Below are 22,223 nucleotides of genomic sequence, written 5' to 3'. Positions count from 1 at the left end.
TTCCAGGACATCACGTACCCTAGGGACTGAATGGAAATTGAACAGACATACGTTGCCATTATGCTTTAAAGTTGTTTTTTAAAAATCCATTTCTTTCCTTTAACTGTACTTCAGTTTAACTTGCTTATCCTCCTCCCCCTAAACGAAGGGAGGACCTCCTGCTTTCCCCATCACGGAGAGGGGGCGGTGCTTCCCCGAGAAGCTTGGAAGCGAGCTGCGCCTGGCCAGTCTCGGAGGAGGGGCTGCATTACAACAGGATTCGTAGGCTTCCGCTGAAGAGGAGACGCTTGGAGGTAATGGCTGTCGTAAAAGCTAGTTATTTCTGGAGACTTCTTGAGGATTTGGAGTAATGGCAAGAAAAGAAGGGACTGCTGCTTTGAAGTAATGGGAAAGGAGTGTTGTTTTGTGAGAGTCGTTGTTTCTTACCTGGGTTTTGTGTTCCTCCAGATATATTAAAAGTCCACAACGGGGAGGTGATGATCAGATTACACCTGCGGGGGGAAAAAAAAATTATTCATGAGGTTGTAAAAGCTAACTTTTGAATAGGGCATTTTATGTTTAAATCAAAAAGCAGTAATGGCTGAGATAAATGCTGAAACAAATCTAGGGAAATTAATCTTATTTTGAAAACAAGTAATGATAATCAAATGAAAAACTAAGTTGTTAGTTGAGAATGTTTTTTTTTTAAATATTACTTTGGATGTATTAATTTTCTTTCTAACAAATCTTACTGTTTTGGTGGAGTTTGTATAGTAATCTAAAGTAATGTGTAACTGTAGATTCAAGTACCTCTGAGAATTAGCAATTTGGTTATTTGTCAGAGCATACTCAGCCTTACTATTGCTTTTTAGTTATGCTCATAGAAATAGAGAGTAGAATTTTGTTTATTAGAAGCTGAAAAGAGTAGCAGGAGGGGAGGTAGGGAGAGGTTGGTTAACTGTAAGAGCTTACAGCTAGATTAGTGGAATAAGTTCCGGTGTGCTATAGTACTGCTAGATGACGATGATTAACAATAATTTATTGCATATTTTCAAATGGCTAAAAGAGAGGAGTCCAAAAGTTCTCAACACAAAGAAATGGTAAATGTGTGAGGTGATAGATATGCTAATTACCCATGTATACACGTATCAAATATCACTCTGTACCTCATAATATGTACAATTATTAGGTGTCAATTAGAACATAATGATAAAAAATTTTGAACTGCAAAGAAAAAAATGCCTTTTCAATGATTTGCAAAAGATGATCTTTGTTTACATCTCTACCTATCTATCAAGAGAATGGCATATTCCTATTTGTACTGTAATATAAAAATCTGAGAGATCATAAAAAACAATAGACATATTTTAATATAACACAACAAACAATATATCTAATAATAAAAGATATCTAGTATTAAAGGATGTCAAGGAAAAAAAGAGGAAATTTTCCACTTCTTCCACATTTCACCTAGCATGTAGTACCTATGTGAGCATGGAAATAACTGAGATGAGAATTGAAAATGATGGAAAGAAAAGCTACCTTCCTCAAAATGGTGTACACATACATAAACATGGAAAGATGTTCAAATATGTGGGTGAATAAATGTAATTTCAAATAGTATATTCAAATATATATGTGATGATGAAGGAAAATATCAAAGGGCTTAGACTCAAGTGTAAGCAGTAAACAACTCAGGAGAAAGAGTACTGACGATGTGTATTTTCTTCTTTAGGTTGTATGTACTTTTAGATTCTTTCCAAAACAGCAAGGGAGCTGAAAAGGGAATAATCTGTTTTGTTACAGACACTTGAATAGATAGTCACACACACTCCATTATCTTTTAGCTGAAGTTGGATTTTTCTGTGGATCTCAGAAGGCTGGTTACCTGGTAGCTTGTGCTTTTTTTTGCAATTCAATTTATTTAGGCCATAGTCCAGACTCTTGTTCAAGAAGAAGATATTTATTTGTATACTCTTGAGAAAGAATTCAGAAAATGTTTAAAACATATTATGGATTAGTCATGTGGGATAGTATATCCATAATATTGAATTCTATGCAGCTGTGAAAAGAATGAGTGAATTCTAAGTGCAATGATAAGAAAAGATGTCCAAGGTATACTCTAAAAATAATCAAATTGCAGAATGGCTTGTATCATATAATCTCATCTTTTCCAAAAAAAAAAAATGTGTACATTAGTACAATGTATGAGAGAGAAATCTGGAAATACAATGCTAATTTATTTGGAGATATAAGCGTAGTTGGAGAGAAGGGACATTTTAACCTTCTATATTATTGCATTTGTTCATTTTTAAAAGCTTATTTTGAAAAGAGCAAGCTTAATTTTCGTTATAAGAAAATGAGAGAAAATTCTGTAAATATGGAAAAATCTTGTAAAGTAATTCACAAAAAATGATGTAGAAAATATTTAATCTACATAGAAAGATGTTCAAATATATTATTGGAGAGATAAAATGTCTTGTTTCCAAATCAATGCACATTTATAAGTGTCTATAGGAGAAATCTAGAATTTTAAAGAGCAAACCATTATATTTTGACTATTATGGAAATTTGCTTTTTTTCTTTGGAAATTCATAAGATGAAGAAAGATATGCAATATGCATGAGATATATTATAATGGAAAATATTAAAATGAGGATATTATAATCCCACTTTTGTATAACACACACACACGGCTCTTAAACTGAGAATGTAGAATTCTAGAAGCCTGAGAAGGTTACTGCCTGGATGGCCATGGTTCCCACCCTTCCTCACTAAGGACCTGAGTTTCTGCAGTTCTGGTTCTGGCCACCAGATAGCAAGTTTCCCAAACTTTCTCCAGGCAACCATTTTTATGAAGTGGACAAAGCAGTGAAATATATTTTGTATTAGCACGTTATGAGACAGCATGTAGAGTGTGATTGAAATATGTTGAAAAATTGCACATGTATAACACAAAAAAACTTCACACAAGGACTGATGTAAGGATTCACACAGAAAGTATTAAAAAAAAAAAAAACACACAGAATTTTGCCTGTAAAAGACACAAAGCAATTGTTACTTCTCTTCTCTCATGTCTCCACCTCATACTTTTAATTAGAGAGATGATTTCAACATGAACCATTAACATAGCCGTGTCTCAGACAGCATTTCAAATATTGAGAACAAAAAGAGATATAAACATGGCATCTACACCACGGATGAGATTTCACCTCATTCATGTGTTTCAGAATAACATGCCTGCTAGAATTTTGGTAGGAAAATTTCTTCACACTTTTTCTATTATACTTTTTCTAATGGTTTGATTCCCTGTCTTCTTTTTGGACAGCCTAGGTTAATAATATCAGAGATGCACATGACCTGGGGAATCTACATGTAACACCAGTTGAGCCCCAGAAAGGCAGTGCAGCCACAGAAGTGCTGAGAAGGGGAAGGGACCTGCTGGTCAAGCAGTGGGACTGACAATCAAGACAGCTGGATCTGCGTAACAGTGGGTAAGTTTTTTCCCATTTCAAGAAATATTTCATGTTAACTTGATGCGAACTTGGGGAGTAATGTATTTAGCTTCTTACTTCACAGTCAGAATTTTACATGAAAAGCCACATTTCATATTAAAATCATGTTCAGTTAAGAATTTCGGGTATAATTCACTTTGCTCCCCCTCTGCAGCCATAACATTTTATAATTAAAAGTCATGTCTTCTAGTTTTGGGGAAGAATCTCATGTATTAAGCCTCTATGAAAAAATCATCCAAGAGGATGTTCAGATGTCTACCTGAGGTTCCAGCCAACGGTCTGACTTCGCAGTCCTTAACAACTGTGCTAGGTTGTCATCACCAGATACTAGGTAGCCTAGTTACAAAGGTTTCTTAAGACCTTTCTTAATGTCTTTTCACCTTCCTTAGACATCTGTATACTCTCTTGAATAATACTTTGCTGTCATTTAACACATTTAATTCTTTCTCAACTACCATCACAAGTATCTAATTCCAAAGGCCATGCTTTCTCTAAGGTTGTTGGTACTAAATCCTATTGTCTGTGTCCTTGGGATTTCCTTTTGTTGCCTTGTACAGACAGGGCAGCACTAGCTGTTTAGAAAATGTTAAAACTCAGCATTCCCTTGTGATAACCCAGAGGGGTCCAAAAGGCCTAAATTATTTAAGAACAAAAATAATACCCCTGATACCACCAAAGCCACATTCCCTTTCATACACATTCCCTTCTTATTTTACAACAGAAAAAAATAAAGATGGAGTATTGGGTTTGTGTTATCATAATACTTTTCTGTTTTTGTTCCCCTCCCCCCAAATATGTTCCATGTCTCTGAACCTGTCTGTCTGATACCCACCATTTATTCTTCTGACCTGCATCTTGTCTCTATTCTCATTGTCCACCTTCTCTTTACTTAGCATAGTAAACGTCTTATCTAATCCCTTTTCTTTTTTTGCCACGTTTTAGTCTAATCCAGTTACCATCCACTGAAAACACTTTATTCAAGGTACTTTGTGAAGTTTCAGGGGGATAAAAAGAGTCTACAGCAAGTGAGAACCATTTACTAGCCCTAAGGCAATAGAATGAGGCTTCTTCAAAAGCACTGCTTTTCTAGAAAAGAGCTGAAACTCTTTTTGTATTGTATCATTAAATATAGTTTAATATTTGATATTTGGACAATGTAGATTAATATTAGAGATGCATGTGACTCAGACATCTTTGTTAACTATGCTCTCTAGAATGTAGAGATGACAGGCTAACATACTTTCAAGAATTTGAAAGTTTTCTCTTCAGTCAGCTAATAAAGGTTTCAAACCCCCAATTGTCTAACTCCCTGTCTGTTTGAAAACTTAAAAAATATAATCTCTTCATAATGCCTCTGTGACAAACTCTTAAAGGCTAGACATAGGGTCCTGTCAACAGAAATCCATATCTCTCCAAAGAACCCTTGATTTCGTTTCCAGGTTTAGTTACCAGAATAATTTCGACCCAGCCTGACCCTTCTGTTATGGGTCTCTGGAAGAGTGATGGTTTCTTCTTTCTTTAGAGTCCCCAAAGCAGATAGTTTTCTTTTTCTCCATTTGTTCATTACAGGAAGAGCTGTGTCATAGTGCAGCTATATCTCTCTAACCTGAATAGATAGAATGTGGCAGGAGATGTGTTTACCTGTTTAGTGTGATAATGGGTGGGATTGTGAGGACCTCACCAACTTTACTTACATCTTATAATTTTTGGTTTTAAACTTAACATAATCTTAAGAGACCTAAGCTTCAGAATCAGTATCCATCAGCAGTGTGTAGGCTTTAATGCTTCCTGGGAAATAACACCTCAAAGTTAGAAGCAATAAAAATCTAAATTTAAGTCCTAATACTTCAGTATTTTGTGAGTAAAAAAAAGCTCGGCAAAAGAGGATAGAAATTCGATTTCCCCGTATGGAATTGGCAATTGCAAACAATAAAACACAGGAACAAGGATTTGCCAATTGTTAATGAGTGTGGAATGAAATAGCCACTTCTCTACATAGCAAATGATTTTCAGCCCCTGTCCAGGAATAGCTATATCTGAAAGGGAAGTTACTGCCAGGTTCCTGCAACACAAAAAAGACTCGTCATAAGTGCTCTCAGGCTAAGTGAATGCTATCATGCAGATATGGTCAGTGCAATATCATAGTGCAAACAACTATTTTTTAATTTGTGTGGAAATATAGATGTATGAGAGAGATGGAGAGAGTTCACAGGTAAGTGTGCTAGTTACTGAAGATAGGTATAGTTCACCAGGTGTTCACCGGGAGGGACATGAGATTAAGAAGCACTCACTCAGGGGTAATGTTCACCAATTTCCTCACAATCTGGAAGTGAATGACATCATCTTTGGTTCTATCAAAAAGACAGGATTCCAAGCCCAGGAAGCAGGTAAGTACTGGTGGAGAGATGACACATCCTCCTGTTTTGCAGTCAGATAGACTTTGGCTCTGATTTTGTCTTGCATTTTTCCCAGTTTTGTGACCTTGGGCATGAGTGAGAATGCCCGTCCTTGTCCCCTTGCTGACTGGTCATTGTATTATTTCTTTGCTTCTTTGTTGGTCAAATTAGGTAGAAAAATAACATCTCATTGCTGTTTATATTTGCATCTTTTTTATTATTACGGAAGGTGAATATCTTTTATAGATTGGTCAGTTTTAATTTTTAATTTGAATGTTTGGGTTTTGAGGAGCCCTCTTAAATAGCACCACCCTTTCTCCATTGAACAAATTGATGTAAAACAAATGGGGTTGCAGATGGAAGCCAAAATGTCAGCTTTAGTACAAGAGGAGGTAAGTTGTGGGGTATTGATTAATGTAAGAATCAAATGGGTCTTAAAACATAACCCCCAATATAAGCAAGTCTATCTAAACAGCCTTAGAGGCTTGCAACTGTGCAAGAAGGACAGAAGTACCTATAGTTCCAGTGCATGAGCTTGCTCACAGGAAAGTAATAGGAGGAGTGGGTAAGAATTACTCTCAGAACATCGTGAATTATATATGTTTTCTGCCTTTTTTTATTTGCTTTTTATTTCCCTTGCCCACTTTTTTTTTACTTTGCTATTTCTTTCTTATTAAAATATAACAGCTACTTTAGATTAGAGATATTTTTCTCTGAAAAGAGTTTTTTCTTTTATTTTCAGCTTTGTTTTATTGTGTTTTTGCCATAGAGAGTTTTTCTTGTTGTTGTTGTTGTTTTCTCAATTGCAGTATATTTGGATACATCTCTTTAAGGATTTGGGATAATGTTTTATATTTAGAAAAGACTTTAATAAAAAAAAAACTATGAAACTTCCTGAAGCATGAATGCTAAGACCCAAATAAAAAGAGAAACATATAATATCCCAGGGCCAGGAGAATTAAAATTGTAGAGAATGAATTATCCACAAAGTAGTATATTAATTCACGACAGTCACAAAAAAGGACCTAGTGGGTCTTTTTAATAGAGCTTGACCAGCTGTATCTTAAAATCATTCGTTGCAATAAGGTGCCAGAATAGCAAAAAAAAAAAAATATGTAAAAGACATTCTTAACTGGGTCTTCATTATATGATAAAGGCATTCTACCTATTTTATTTTTCAGGAAATCACCCAGCCTTATAGTTTGAATGTAAATTAGAGACACTATTGCATTCTGGTTTCACGTGCTTTAAAAATTAACATCTTTTCCCTTTAAGCGAATTTCGGTTTAACTTGGCGATTCTCTTCCCCCTAATGGAGGGAAGGAAAGGCCCCCTTCTTTCCCGATCACAGCCAGGGGGCGGAGCCTTCTCTGAGCAGCTTGGAAGTGAGCTGTGCCTGGCCAGCCTTGGGGGAGGGGCTGCATTTCGCGAGGCTGCAGCTGACAAGAAGCTTCAAGGTAATGGCTGTCTTAAAGCTAGTTATTTTTCTGGGAATATCGTCGGGCCTTGATAATAAGGTGAAATAAAAATAGAGATTGTTGTCTGGGAAAGGTGGGAATGGAATATGGTTTGGGCTGAATTGTTGTTATTGGGACGAAATGAATCCTCTGGAATTTTTGTTTCTCCCGATATTTTTAAAGTCCACAGTGTGGGAGTGGGTGATCAGATTACAGCTTCTAAATTAAGACTTCTGTGAGGCATTCCTTCAGTGTTAAATTTTTACATGGCTTTCCATGTTTCTATCTGCATTACAGATTTTTATTGTATTTTGATTTAAACATTTGTTTTTGTACCCCCAAAATAACATAGAAAATTGTAAACATATAAAGTGAATGACATACACAGACATAAATATAAATGTACATGAACAAGGAGAGGGATTGAGATACGCTGTTAAGTGATAACACTTGTAAAAAAAATATGCATTTTCTTTATGGACGAAACTAGACTCCTGTGTTAATAGTTAGCATCTCTGAGTGTTGAGATTACTGGGATTTTTAGAATTTATTTTTAATTGGTTTCTGCATTTTTAGAACTGCTTTATTCCATGATCATTTTTATAATTAGAAGAGCAAAATGAAGCGGAGTGTACCCAATTTGTTTCAGACACATAAGTATTCATAGACACACACAGACACGCTGTCATACCCCCCTTGCCTTTTGCCAGTAGTGGAAATTTTCCTGGACCTGATCAAGTGGGTAGCTTGATTTCTGTGTCGACTACAGCTCTGCATGCGTCGTCCCTGCAACCCATCTTTTTAGGCCACAGGTACAGCCATAGTCAGGGAGAATCATTTTTCTGTACCATCTAAATTTAAGAGTGAGACAGAGAGAGGATTTACTTTATTTCTATAAGCAGTTTTAAAAGTATTACGTGGCATGGTACAGTCACACAATGGAATGTTGTATTACTGTCAAATAAAAGTATGAACGTGTAGTGATTTGAAAAGATGTCTGAGAAGTAGCATTAGGAAAAAAAAAAAAAAAGCAAATTGCAGAATAGCAAGCACCATATCATGTCATTTAAAGATAAAAGGCTATGTAAATACAATATGTGTAACCAAATCAGAAAAAAATTAAGGCAACCCACTAAGGAAATTATTTGTGTGGTTGGAAAGACAGGACAGGCTTTACTATCTCTATTTAAAAATAATCCTTAATACATACTTAGCATTAACATATTTAGTATATGACAAATTTAGTTATTTTTAACAATACCAGAAGGAAGATTGAGATATAAATTTCATTTGAAGTGATCTATTTAAAAAATCACTTTGAAAATACTTATTGATTTGGAATACGTTCAAACCATGAACTTGAGCAGGGTAAAAAGCTGGTTTGAAATGGTATTCATTTATTTATATATGTAAAAATATATGGAAAGATATACAGGAAATAATGTTGTCTTTCCAGAATTATACTTTTTTAAATATATATTTCTCATATTTTCAATTTTGAGTAAGTAAGCATGTGATTATTTTTCCTATCAACATACCATTGGAGGTGAAGATATTCAGATATGCATAACAAAACTCTAAATTTGAGCATGGTATATTCTAGAAGCCTGAGAAAGCTGCTGGCTGGCAGGATGTAGTTAGTTCCCACCCTTCTCCCACCAGAACATGGTAGTAACAGTTCTGGTTCTGGTCACAAGATGGCGCTTGACAGATATCCTAAATTTTCTCCAGGCAACTATTTTTTTGAAGTGAGCAAACAAAGCAATGAAACGTATTTTGTGTTAGCAGACTATGAAACACCATGTAGAGTGTGATTGAAATTTCACTGAAAAAGTTGTATGTGTTAGAAGAAAAAGCCCCACCCATAGACTGATGTGAGGACTTAGAATTTATAAAAAATACCACTACGTAGAGCCTGGCCCATAGTAGACACAAGGCAATTATTTGCCTTCTGTCATGTCTCCACCTTGTTATTTCCTGGAAGAGATGATTTCAGCATGAACCAAATAACACAAGTGTGACACAGAGAGCATTTCATAATATTAAAACAAAAAGGAAAATAACATGGCATCCACATCACAGATGAGATTTTGCCTCATTCCTGTGTTTCAGAGTGACATGCCTGCTAGAGTTTTGGTAGGGAAATTTCTTTACATCTTTTGCATTTAATTGGTTTTATTCCCTGTGTTCCTGTTGAATAGCCTAGGTTAATATCACAGATGCACGTGACCTGGGGAATCTGCATGTAACACCAGTTAAGCCCCAGAAAGGCAGTGCAGCCATAGAAGTGCTGAGTGGGGGAAAGACCCTGCTGGTCAAGCAGTGGGAGTTCTCAAGACAGCTGGATCACAGGGCCAGACCCACCACGATCCACAGGACAGTGGGTAAGGCTCTTCCCATTTCATGAAGCATTTCACGTTAAAAACATGTTAAGTTGAGAATATGGAGTACAATTTGTCTTACTTCTGGCTTAGTAGCTATAACATTTTAAATTAATATCCACAGATTCTAATGCTGGGAAAGAATTAAATATGCTAAAACCCTATAAGGAAAGTATGCAAATGGTCATAATGATGTCTACTTATGGAAGACTTGCCTGTCCCAGTCAGCTAACTAATTTTCAAGAAATCCTTGAAAACAGTCCTGTCCAATAGGTTGCCATGACAGTCATTCTGGATCTCTGACTCCTAAGCTTATTTCTTAATGAGGTTATTGTGCTGTTCTCTGGGTTAGTCCAGGAGACACAGACCTTGGTATCTGGTAGACAGGGCAGCAGTGGCAGCTTAGAAGAGTTAAAAGAAGATTCCCCTAAAATAAACCTCAAGAGGACCCAAAGTACCAAAATGTTCACTAACAGAAATGGTGTTCCTGACGAACTCCCCAACTCTCCCTGACCATCTCCCTCCACACACACGTGCACGCGTATTTATTCCTTATATGTAATAGTTATAATTAGGGCCATATACTGTGTGCATTTGTTTTTTTCCAAACATGTGAAATGAGAAGACAGAAAAAATATTATATTATAAAATATATAATCAAATAAGTATCTTCGTTTAAAACCATATACAGTAGTCCCCCCTTATCTGCAGTTTTGCTTTCAACAGTTTGAGTTACCCAAGGTCAACCACAGCCCTAAAATATTAATGGAAAATTCCAGAAAGAAACAATTCATAAGTTTTAAATTGCACACTATTCTCAGTAGCATGATGAAATTTTGCGCCATCCTGCACCATCATGCCTAGTACATGAATCCTCCCATTGTCCAGTGCATCCATGCTGTAGATGCCACACACCTGTTAGTAACTTGTAGCCTTCTTGGTTATCAGATCACTTGTCTCAGTATTGCAGACCATGTGTTCAAGTAGCCCTTCTTTACTTTATAATTGCCCCAAAGCACAAAAGTAGTGATGCTGGCTATTCAGATATGCAAGGAGAAGCCATAAAGTGCTTTCTTTAAGTGAAAAGGTGAAAGTTCCCAATTTAATAAAGAAAGAAAAAAAAATCATATGCTGAGGATGATAAGATCTAAAGTAAGAATGAATCTTCTATCTGCAAATTTTTTTTCTACTGCTAGGAAGAGAGACTGGAAAGCACAGTGACTGAGGTAAGATAGAAGTTCATTGTTCCACTAAGTTAAAGAGATTGAAATAAGGTGGTCCCCATGATTCTATTCAGGTGCTTAGGATCCCTAAGTGAGTTGTGTTCTTTTTCTAAGTCACTTCTTGGTCCGGAATGTCTGTACGAACTCTTGTCATGGTCAAATCTTAGGAAGCAAGAGAAAGAGCTAAAGTGAAAAAAGCCTAAGCTGGCTGTTTATCCCCCTTTGGAGGTGCCTTCTCTAGAATCTTCATAGCAATTTCTGCTTGCATTCTTTGGCAAAAAATCCCATCACATGGCCATAGCTTGCAGTGAAGGAGTCTAGGAAAGGTAATATTTTAGGAGCTCACACTGCCACCCTGAATACAACTGGGCTCCTGCTAATACAGAATAGTGCAAAGAGTGGATTTCAGGTGGGCAACTAGAGGTTTCTGTCACATTCATTATAAATATAATACACAGTTGTAAAAAAAAAACATTATATAAATAGCAGAAGTCTAGAAAAGATTGAAAGGGAAAACTTCATGTGGCAGAGAGAATGCTACATGTTCACCAAATTCCGTTTCATTTTCCTCCTGGGGTCACAGGTAGACTACATTCCCTTGCCTCTGTGGCAGTTGGGGCTCCATGCCTGGCCTCTAAAACCTTCCACAGGACTGTCCATCCTCCCTCTTCTTTTGACAAGTGAGCAGATGCAAAGAATGCAGTGTAGGACTTCAAGGCCCAAGAAGATGGTACAGTCACAGGATGGAAGAAGTTTGGATCTCTTAATGACTGCTTAGAAAAGAGTATCCTCCAGCCCCCTTTCTGGCCACATGATGACCTATATTGAACTCTGGCAAAAGCAAAATAAACTTTTTCGGGATTGAACCTCTGAGATGTAGGGATTATTTATAGCACAAAGCATTGCATACTGTAATTATTAGAGCTCCCAATAATACACCAGCCTATTGATGACCCTCATTAATTTGTTGGTACATGTTATTCCAATATTAATGCCTGTATAAAGGTTGATTTTTTTTTACTTCAACAATATACAATGTAGTTGATTTTCATGTCCCTTTACCTATTCCTCCCTCCCCCTTCCCTCTCCCTGCTCCCACCCATCAACATCATATCTGTTCACTTGTCTTAACAAGTTCAAAGAATTGTGATTGTTATGTCTTCTTCCCCCCACATTTGTTTGTGTATTTACTTATTTATTTTTGGCTCCCACAAATAAGTGAGAACATGTGGTATTTCTCTGGCTTAGAAAAAATTACATTAAGTAAAATAAGTCAGGTATAAAGGTTGATTTTAAAAATTTAATCATATGTATGAGTAATACTACATATTATATGACACAGAGGCCAAATAAAACACTTCATTCCCCAAATTATCACTAATGATACTTAATATCTAAATGGAGAATTCTGAGGAATATAAAGTGCTAAGTATATATTAGACATACAAATAAGGACATATATGTTAGTGAGACTGTAAATTAGTACAGCCATTATGGAGAACAGTATGGAGGCTCCTTAAACAACTACAGATAGATCTTCCATATGATCCAGCAATCCCACTCCTGAGGATTGGAAAACACCAGGTCGAAGTGATACCTGCACTTTCATGTTTATTGCAGCTCTATTTACAATAACTAGGCAATGGAACCAACCTAAATGTCCATCGATGGATGACTGGATAAGGAAATTGTGGTATATCTACACAATGGAATACTACTCAGCCATAAAAAAGAATGAAATTCTGCCATTTGCAACAACATGATGAGCCTGGAGAAAATTATCCTAAGTGAAATAACCCAGGTACAGAAAGAGAAATACCACATGTTCTCGCTCATAACTGGGAGCTGAATCCATGAATAAACAAATGAACAATAAAGAGAGATAGAAAGACAGAAAGAAACAATAATCACGGTAATATGTTGAACTTTTAGAAAACTAGAGGTGGAAAAGGGGAGGGGAAGGATGAGGGAAGGGGGCTAATGAGGAATTGCTCAATGGACACAAAGAATGATTGCATTTTGTAATGATGAATAAGCTAACTATCCTGATCTAACCATCACACATTGTACACAATTACTGAAAATCAACATTGTACCCCACGTGTATGTATAATAAAAAATAAATTAAAAAAAACAACAAATAAAGACATGTAAATTTAAAAATGTATAATTCCCTTCACATTAAATTGCTCAAGTGAAAGCAACAGCAAAATATAAGAAGAAGGAATTGCCAGTTATTGATGAGGGTATGTGAAAAGGGTACTTTTCTCCATAATTTCAGTTTCTCCAAAACCGATAATTTTCAGCCTTTGGTCAGAAATAACCATGTATGTGAAGAAATCTCTAAAACTTTCCTGAAGGGCGTAAGAGAAGAACTGAATAAAAGGAGAAATATACCATGTCCTGGAAGTAGAAAAAAAGAATTATAAAGAAGTCAGTTCTTCCTCAAATAAGATACAGTTTTAGTGCAATCCCAACAAATATCCTTAGTGGTTTATTTTAATGGAGCTTGACCAGCAGAGTTTTAAATTCACCTGTGGAGGTAGGATGCCAGAGAAGGCAAGAAAAAAATATGTAAGGAATATTTTTAACTGGGTTTTTATTATATGATAAAGTGATTATTACCTCTTAAAGAAATCATGTGCCCTAAAGGTTCAAATGGAAATTAAACACACTTGTTGCCATTTCACTTCGAAGTTCTTTAAAAAGGAACATTTTTTTTTTCATGATGTAGTATTTAATTAAAAACTGGTGGCAAACATTATATACATAAATATGATTCCACTGATTAAAACAAGTTATAGGTTAACATGTTTAAGCTGAGATTGGAACTGGGTCTATTCCACCATGAAGTTCATATTCCTTCCACCAAACCATGAGGTCTCTATAAAAAGTAGCTTTCAAGGACAAGGGAACTACTCAATAAGTCAGGAAGCTGAACTGAGATCCTGTGTTCTGCCACTGAATATACAAGCTCGGGCATATTATTTTTTCTTTCTTTATTAATTATTTTTTAATGTTTTGTTTTGTTTTTATTGGTTATGAATATTCTTGGGATACAAAGCAAATTGTTACTAATCGTGCCTAAGATGTGATACTGACAGCATGTCCATTACCACAGATTGTGATAATACCCTGTGTCCCCCACCAAATTATCTCCTCAATTATGCCTGACCTTCCTCCACTTCCCTCTTTCCCCACTCCACTTTGTATCCCTAGGTATGTTCTCTCCCTCTGCAAGTCCAATGCACCACTGTAGTCTTTCTTTCCTTCCTTTTTTCTCTCTTAGCTCCCACATATGAGTGAGCACATGTGGTATTTATCCCTCTGTGCTTTGCTTATTTCACTCAAAATAAGTTTCTCGAAGCTCATCCGTGTTGTTGTAAATGGGAGAATTTCATTCTTTTTATGGCAGAGTAGTATTCCATGGTGTATATATACTACAGTTTCCTTATCCAATCATTCATCAATGGACATTTAGGTTGGTTCCATATCTTGGCTATTGTGAACAGAGCTGCGATGAATATGGGAGTGCAGGTATCCCTTGGACATTATGATTTCCATTCCTTTGGGTATATACCCAGAAGTGGGATTGCTGGATCAAACCTCCATACTGTTTTCCATAGTGGTTGTACTAATTTATAGTCCCACCAACACTGTAGGAGCGTTCATTTCTCTCCACATTTGTCATTCACTGTCTTTTTTATTATAGCCAGTCTAACTGGGGTGAGGTGGTATCTCAATGTGGTTTTAATTTGCAATTCCCTGATGGCTAGTGATGTTGAGCATTTTTTCATGTACCTGATGGCCATTTGTATGTCTTCCTTTGAAAAATGTCTATTTCAGTTCCTTTGCCCAGTTTTTAATTGAGTTATTTGTTTTTTTACTCTATAATTGCTTGAGTTCCTTGTATATTATGCATATTAATCCCTTGTTGGATGCATAGTTAGCAAAAATTTTCTCCCACTCTGTAGGTTGTCATTTCACTCTCTTGATTTTTTCCTTTTGCTGTGCAGAAGCTTTTTAGTTTGATATAGTCCCATTTGTTTATTTTTTCTTTTACTGCTTGTGCTTTCAGGCTCATGTTCATAAAGTCTGTTCCCAGACCTAGTTACCAAAGTGTTTCGCCTATATTTTCCCTTAGTAATTTTACAGTTTCAAGACTTATACTGTTATATTTCAACAGTTCAGGGGTCTTTCTTGACAATTCTTCCTCTTCTAATTCAGAAAAGGATTCTAATTCTGCTCTTCATCACTGCCAGGGGGCGGAGCCTTCTCTGAGCAGCTTGGAAGTGAGCTGTGCCTGGCCAGCCTTGGGGGAGGAGCAGCATTTCTGGAGGCCACAGCTGACAAGAACCTTCAAGGTAATGGCTGTCTTAAAGCTAATTATTTTCTAGTGACTTCTCAGGGTCCTAGAGTAAAGATGTGAATAATAGGGATTACAGTCTTGGAGTGGTGAGAACAGTGTGTGGTTTTGAGAAAATTGCTGGCATTTTGAATAAACTAATCCTCTGGAATTTTTTTTTATATCACTATGCTTTATAAGTCCACAGTGGGAGAAGGGGGTGATCAGATTACAGCCTCTAATTTAAGGCTTCAGTGCAGCATGGCTATTCATGCTAATCTATTGAGTTGGCATTCCATGTTTATATTGCTAGACATTCCGTTGTTGTTTGAATTATTAAGTGTTTATTAATTTGCACAGAAAAATAACTGATAGAAAGAAGTATTTGACAGCATGGGGGAAAATATTACTATAAATTGAGTGACACATGGGAAGGCTATGCGTGTGTTAGTTACATGTACATGAGCATAGAAAAGGGATGAAATACGTAGTTGAATGAAGTCACACATAATATATGCATATACATATGATTAGAAAAAATCTGGAAGAAAATAAATTTCCATGTTAACAGTGAGCATTTCTGGTTGATGAGGTTACTATTTAATACTATTTATTAACCTATTTCAGCATCTTTAAAGTCGATGTCTCCATGATTATTTTATAATCATAAAAGAAAAATAAAGCTGAAACAGTGTACCTATTTTGTTTCAGACACATAAACATTCATAAATAAGCACAGACATGCTCCCATATGCCCCTTGTCTTTTGCCAGTAGTGGAAATTTTCCTGGACCTGATCAAGCAGGTAGCCTGGTTGCTGTGTTGACTACTGCCCTGCATGTGTCCTCCTTGCAATTTATTCTTTCAGGCAGCAGATACAGCTGTGGTCAGCAAGAACCATTTTTCTGTGTTGGCTAAATTTAAGAGTGAGACAGAGAGAGAATGTGGTTTACTTCTGTATGCAGTTTTCAAAATATTATATGGCATGGTGCATTCATACAATGGAATACTATATATCTGGTGAATAGAAACATGAACCTCTACATGTAGTGACATGAAAATGTCTGAGAAATAGAATAAGGTGAAAAAACAAAATTATAGAATCATGTATCATATGATCTCACTTAAAAATAAATATATACTGTAGTATATTGTATGTATGTTACTACAATATATGTAAGCAAATCTAGAAAAACATACCTGCAAAACTATTAACAGGATTATTTGTACAGTTGGAGAGACAGGACTGGCGTTACTCTTCTCTGTTTTTAAAGAACTAATAAATAATTATTTGTTGGGTTTTTTTATATCTTCAGGGATAATATTGAGATAAAATGCTATAAAATTAGAAAAAAGCCTCATTTATAAGAAGCCTCATTTATAAAAAAATCACCTGGAAAATATTTATGTAGAATGATGTTCAAGCCATGCTCTTGAGTAGGGTCTGAAGCTGGTTTGAAATGATATGCATTCATCTATATATGTAAAAAATACTGGGAAGATATATAGAAAATATTCATAATGGTTATTTGTATAGTGTTATACTTTTTTGCATACTATACATATTTCTGCATCTTTTCAATTTTCAGTAAACTTCTGGATGCTTTTATAATCAGAGACATTGTAGTTGAAGACATTCTGATCCTGTTACAGTCCCACACAACAAAAACCTTAAAGTTAGCATAGAAAATTTCAGAAGCCTGAGAAGGCTCCTTGTGGGCTTGATGTAGTTACCACTCTTCTCCCTTAAGAAGGATCTGGTAGTGTTTGCGGTCTTGCCTATACCTCATGAGCAGGCTGCAGTTCTGGTACTGGTCAAAAGATGGTGCTTGCCAAATTTCCTAAATTTTCACTAGGCAACCATGAAGTAGGTAAAGCAATGAAACTATTTCATGCTAGTAGGCCATGAGACAATATGTACAGTGTAACTGTGATTCTATTCCAAAAAATTACAGTCAAGCATTGCCTAATGATGGAGATACGTTCTGAGAAATGCGGCATTAGGTGATTTCATCATTGTGCAAATATCCTACAGTATAATTATGCAAACCTAGATGATGTAGCCTACTACACACCTAGGCTATATGGTAAAGCCTATTGCTTCTAGGCTACACACCTGTACAGCATGTTACTGTTCTGAATACTGTAGGCAATTGTAACACAACGGTATTTGTGTATCTAAACATATCTAAACACAGAAAAGGTATGGTAAAAATATGGTATAAAAGATAAGAAAACAATATATTTGTATAGGGCATTTACCATGAATGGAGCTTGCAGGAAAGGAAGCTGCTCTGGGTGAGTGAGTGAGTGAGTGGGGAGTGATTGTGAAGGCCTAGGACGTCACTATACAGTGCACTGCTGGAGACTTTATAAACACTGTACACTTAGGCTACACTAAATTTACTGAAAAATAAAGTAGTTGCTCTACGGCATTACAATGGCTACAACATCACTAGGCAGTAGGAAATTTTCAGCTCCATTATAATCTTATGGAGGCACTGTTGTATATACAGTTCGTCAGACCGAAACATTGTTATGTGGTGATTGACTGTATGTGTAAAGAAGAAAAAAATCCCCATGATGATCACTGTGAGGATTCAAACAACATTTATATTCTGGCTCACAGTAGGCACAAACCAATTGTTACTTCCTTCTCTCCTGTCCTCACCTCACACTTTTCCTGAGAGAGTTGATTTCAACAAGAACTAAATATTGTAATTGTGCCACAGAGAGAATTTCAAATATTAAGAACAAGAAGGAAAATAAACATGGCATCTATATCACGGGTGAGATTTCACCTCCTTCGTGTGTTTCAGAATAACATGCCTGCTAGAATTTTGGTAGGAAAATTTCTTCACACTTTTTCTATTATACTTTTTCTAATGGTTTGATTCCCTGTCTTCTTTTTGGACAGCCTAGGTTAATATCAGAGATGCACATGACCTGGGGAATCTACATGTAACACCAGTTGAGCCCCAGAAAGGCAGTGCAGCCACAGAAGTGCTGAGAAGGGGAAGGGACCTGCTGGTCAAGCAGTGGGACTGACAATCAAGACAGCTGGATCTACATAATAGTGGGTAAGGCTTTTCCCATTTCAAGAAACATTTCACGTTAAAAAGTTGATGAGAACTTGGGGAATAATATATTTTGCTTCCTGCTCCACAGTCATAGAATTTTACACGAAAAGTCACATTTCATATTAAAATCATGTTCAGTTAAGAATTTAGGGTACAATTCACTTTGCTCCCCACTCTGCAGCCATAACGTTTTATAATTAAACGTCATATCTTCTAGTTTTTGGAAAGAATCTCACATATTAAACCACTGTAAAGAAATTATGCAAGAGGCTATTCAGGTGTCTACCTGAGGTTCCGGCCAATGGCCCAACTCCCCGGTCCTTGACAACTATCCTATTTAATAAGTGGCCACAGCAACCATTCCCAAAATCTGTGTCTTTTAAGCTTATGCTTTTAACAAGGTCATTGTATTAACTGTCTGGTTCCAGGGGATACAGACCCTTTTGTTTTTGTTTGCCTGCTGTGGTTGAACAGTGAAGCACTTGCAGCTTAAAAATTATAAAGCTGCGTGTTCGGCTACAACACTGCTTCTCAAAGAGTTCCTCTTGGACGTGTAGTATTAGAATCAATTGAGAACTTGTTAAAAATTCAAAATTTTGAGCCCAATCAAGACCTTCTGAATAATACTCCCAGGATGGGACCTAGAAATCTAAGTCCTCCAGATGATTCTGATGCATGCTAAGTTTGGAGACCCACTGCCATAGGTATAATGTTAGGGACACAAAATTACCAAAGTATCTAATAACATAAGTAGATTCCCAGACACACCATCACAATCTGTCCCACCTGTACAGGCAGGTACGTACATTCACTCCTTAATAAGCTGTACAATAAAAAGGGCAAGTTCTTGAATTTGAGGTATTATAACATCATTTTTCCAGTTCTTATTCCTCCCACTTACATTATGGTGCATTTTTCTTCTCTGATGCCCAACTGAACATCGTTCTTTCTTTTAATCTCTTCTCCATTTGCAATTGCTCACCTGATTTGGTGCAAAATAATTTTATTTGCTCATACTTATCTTCTTTTCCTTTTCCCTATTTCAGTATCTTCCAGTGTCGTCCCATTCAAACAACGTGTTCAAGCATCCTTGGGAAATTGAGCTGAAGGAGAACAGGCCACACAAGCTGTAAACCCTTTGTAGTCCTAAGACAAAAGAGGCTTTGTTAAGAGTTTTGTTTTTGTTAAGATAGGCTTTAGCAGTGACAAGGACAGGCAGCCACCTCAACCTTTAATAATAACTTCTTTGCACAGAAATCCAAATCATAATGGATGCTGAGTATGTCCTATGCAATTGGCAAGACCAGGTATGGCCAGCAAAAGTTTTGTCCAGATCTGAAACTTCATCAAACAGTAAGAGAAAAGGGGCGTTTTCCCTAGAAGTTCAAATACTCTCACTAGATGAAAAAATTAAAGTGGACAGCACAGAAACAAAGATTCTGAGTAAATCTCAAATTGAAACCATTGCCTCCTCACTAGCAGTACAGTCAGAGATCAGTGATCCACCTGGAGAGGAAACAGCCTATGGAAGATCACTAAAAGCGGCACTGGATATTCTGAACAAGAGAGCAAATTTGAGTCAAGAAAGCATTTCAGATGAAGAAGAAGAGATCACTATGCTGTCTCAAAATACAGTAGAAGAGGTGTCTGATTCACCCCCTCCTAAAAAGTATCGGAAGCATGAAGGGGACTCACCAAAGTGTCCTGAAGAGAGTGAAAACCCAACATCCCTGTTGGTACATTCAGAGAGTGATGATTCCTTGTATGATGATAAATCTCAGATGCACACAACCAGTGGTACTATTCCAAGTGAAATGGAAACAAAGTCATCACAAAACTCCAGCTGGTGCCAAACTTTCCCTTCATTTTCAGAAGATGATGATGAAAAAGAGAACAAGAAAAAGATTGACATCTCATCAGTTATGTCTGTGCATTCTACAGTAAAAGAGGAGGGTGCATGTGTTAAAGATGAAAAGTTTGTTCCATCTTTGCCATCAGATATCCTCACTGTGCCTAAAGCTTTAGAAGACGAGGCACAAGACATCTGCCCAGAGACCCTGGCTATTCCCTCTGAATGTTCTACCTTCTCAGAGAATATTGAGGATCCTGGAGAGGGTCCCTCAAATCCATGTATGGATGCCAGCCAGAATCAACCTTCTGTGGAAACAGAGATGGGAGCCACGACATCTGCTCCAAGTTGTTCATGGGAATGCCAGGCTTCACTTAGTGCCTCTAACCGTGTCCAGGAATACTCAGTACTTCTTGCGAATAGGGAACAAAATCTTCAGACACTGGATTTTGAAGAACTTGAGGATGAAATTCAGGCTTCTGACAAGTCGTCACTTCTAAATCCTGTTAATGCTTCTGCATTAGATGACAATGAGGAAGATGAGGAACTTCCACGCTTTGTTTTTCATTATGAGCCACGTTCATTTGAAACAGGAATGATAGTCTGGTTTAAATATCAAAAATACCCATTTTGGCCTGCACTGGTAAAAAGCATCAGGCGAAAAGAGAAGAAAGCAAGTGTGGTTTTTGTTGAGGCAAACATGAATCCTGAAAAGAAAGGTATTAGAGTAAACTTTCGAAGACTAAAGAAATTTGATTGTAAAGAGAAACAAGCACTAGTGGATAAAGCCAGGGAGGAATATAGTGAAAGTATTGACTGGTGCATCTCCCTGATTTGTGACTACAGAGTTAGAATAGGTTGTGGCTCTTTTACAGGCTCTTTCCTTGAGTATTATGCTGCTGACATTAGTTATCCAATTAGGAAAGCAATCAAACAAGATACCTTCAGGAACTTATTTCCAAAGCTGCATAATAAAGATACTATGGAACCGATGGTTGTGACTTCCCAAGCCAAGAAAATGTCCTTCCAGAAAATTCTCCCTGACCGGATGAAGGCTGCTCGGGACCGAGCCAACAAGAACCTGGTGGACTTCATTGTAAACGCAAAGGGAACAGAGAACCACCTTCTGGCCATTTTAAAAGGCACAAAAGGATCCAGATGGCTGAAATCATTTTTGAATGCAAATAGGTTTACTCCCTGTATTGAAACATACTTTGAGGATGAAGATCAGTTGGATGAGGTGGTGAAATATTTACAAGAAATCTACAAAAAAATAGATGGCAGAATGCTGACTCTAATAAAAGATGATAAAATTAAGTTTATCCTGGAAGTTCTTCTGCCAGAAGCAATTATTTGTTCAATTTCTGCTGTTGATGGATTAGATTACGAGGCAGCTGAAGCAAAGTATCTAAAAGGACCATCTCTAGGCTACAGGGAAAGAGAATTATTTGATGCAAAAATCATATTCGAAAAAAGACGGAGACCATTAGCAAAGGAAGCTCATTAAATCTCCTGAGAGTTGAAACCAGAGCAGGGAGCATTCATAGATACTAGTTTTTAAAAATCTCTGAATATTAGCCGTTCTAACTGCAATGAGATTCCTCAAACAATTACAGATAGACCTACCATGTGACCCAGCTAGTCCACTGCTGGGAATATACCCAGAGGAATGGAAATCATCATGCAGAAGGGATACCTATACTCCCATGTTCATTGCAGCACTATTTACAATAACCAAGAGTTGAAACCAGCCCAAATGTCCATCATCAGATGAGTGGATAAGGAAACTATTATATATCTACATAATGGAACGCTACTCTGCTATAAAAAAGAATGAAATACTACCATGCACAGCAACATGGATGGACTTAGAAAAAATTATATTCAGTGAAACAAGTCAGGCACAGAAAGAGAAATACCACATGTTCTCACTTATTTGTGGGAGCTAAAATAAATAAATATTCAAACAAATAAAGGGTGTGGGGGGGAGAAGACACAA

At 36.7% G+C, this 22,223-nt stretch overlaps 1 protein-coding gene across 3 annotated transcripts; it reads left to right on the top strand.

Annotated features, from left to right (window-relative positions):
- Positions 1 to 270: 270 nt before the first annotated feature.
- On the top strand, positions 271 to 21,892 carry LOC103603607 (PWWP domain-containing protein MUM1L1). 3 transcript variants are annotated; one of them, XM_008588165.1, is made up of 7 exons: positions 271 to 293; positions 3,308 to 3,473; positions 7,209 to 7,347; positions 9,549 to 9,731; positions 15,214 to 15,315; positions 18,213 to 18,375; positions 19,422 to 21,892. In XM_008588165.1, the coding sequence occupies exon 7, from the start codon at positions 19,644 to 19,646 to the stop codon at positions 21,729 to 21,731; it is 2,088 nt and encodes a 695-aa protein (XP_008586387.1). In that variant the 5' UTR covers positions 271 to 293; positions 3,308 to 3,473; positions 7,209 to 7,347; positions 9,549 to 9,731; positions 15,214 to 15,315; positions 18,213 to 18,375; positions 19,422 to 19,643; the 3' UTR covers positions 21,732 to 21,892. The 3 variants fall into 3 exon arrangements, with proteins under 3 accessions (XP_008586387.1, XP_008586388.1, XP_008586386.1); XM_008588166.1 differs by lacking the exons at positions 271 to 293; positions 3,308 to 3,473 and having other exon boundaries at positions 7,124 to 7,347; positions 18,218 to 18,375; XM_008588164.1 differs by lacking the exons at positions 271 to 293; positions 3,308 to 3,473 and having other exon boundaries at positions 7,124 to 7,347.
- Positions 21,893 to 22,223: the final 331 nt, after the last annotated feature.

Source organism: Galeopterus variegatus, unplaced genomic scaffold (assembly GCF_000696425.1).
Source record: "Galeopterus variegatus unplaced genomic scaffold, G_variegatus-3.0.2 Scaffold4699, whole genome shotgun sequence".
NCBI classification, from domain to species: Eukaryota; Metazoa; Chordata; class Mammalia; order Dermoptera; family Cynocephalidae; genus Galeopterus; species Galeopterus variegatus.
Note: the sequence above shows the minus strand (reverse complement) of the source record. Positions and strands in the feature narration are given on the sequence as shown.

Excerpts from the sequence above, each read along its gene's own strand:
- LOC103603607 (XM_008588165.1), top strand. The coding sequence starts at position 19,644 with ATGGATGCTGAGTATGTCCTATGCAATTGGCAAGACCAGGTATGGCCA.